Source organism: Buceros rhinoceros, unplaced genomic scaffold (genome assembly GCF_000710305.1).
Source record: "Buceros rhinoceros silvestris isolate BGI_N320 unplaced genomic scaffold, ASM71030v1 scaffold17591, whole genome shotgun sequence".
In the NCBI taxonomy this organism is placed as follows: Eukaryota; Metazoa; Chordata; class Aves; order Bucerotiformes; family Bucerotidae; genus Buceros; species Buceros rhinoceros.
Window position 1 is genome coordinate 330 of NW_010396144.1, and position 654 is coordinate 983.

At 44.0% G+C, this 654-nt stretch overlaps 1 protein-coding gene across 1 annotated transcript in view; it reads left to right on the plus strand.

The window, feature by feature from the left end:
- Window positions 1-415: 415 nt before the first annotated feature.
- Window positions 416-654, plus strand: part of LOC104501925 (structural maintenance of chromosomes flexible hinge domain-containing protein 1-like) — a gene marked incomplete at its 5' end in the record, with an annotated part of 31,519 nt that continues 31,280 nt past the window's right edge. Inside the window, one exon of the mRNA XM_010145820.1 lies at window positions 416-488. Coding sequence (XP_010144122.1) covers window positions 416-488 — 73 coding nt within the window. The remainder of the gene's footprint in view (window positions 489-654) is intronic.

Genomic DNA, 654 nt, shown 5'->3' on the forward strand with positions numbered 1-654 from the left:
GTGGCCGTGCTCAGACCGAGGGGATGGCGGCTGGGCAGCCTTGCCTCAGGCAGTCAGCTCAGGAGCCGGGAGCACAGAGCCTGCAGACCCTTTCTCTAGATTACTGCTTTTGAACAGGTATTTGTGTAATTCCCCACCAAACCAGCCTCTAAGCAGGAAACCGCGGGTTACGCTAGCTGCCTCTCATGGTTTCAGAGCATGGAGATTAACAGGCAAATCCCGCACTGAGGGTCTCTGGGAATGACAACGTGAAAAAGATTCTAGAACAGGGAAAACCCCCTTGATTTACATAGCAGCGCGAGAAAATGTGGGTGGAATTCTGACATTTGCATACGTCTGAACTGACATGACTGTGTGAGATGCATTATGGTCTGGCTTTGTTTAAGGTTAATATTTAAAATATTCTTTTCATTAGAACTTTAATGTGAAGGTTACTCTTCCCGGTTTGAAAGAGGACTCACAAACCTTTAAAATAAGATTGCAGCCGGGTAAGTATCCTTAAAATACTCAGTGAATTTCTGCTGAACTTTATTCTGACAGTATTAATGAAATGCTGCTTCTCTCAAGAAGGTAAAATATTTTGCAAGGCATAAACCAGGATATTCTAGCTCATCCAAGGGATGACTGAAATTAAATAAAGCCAAGGGCATGTTG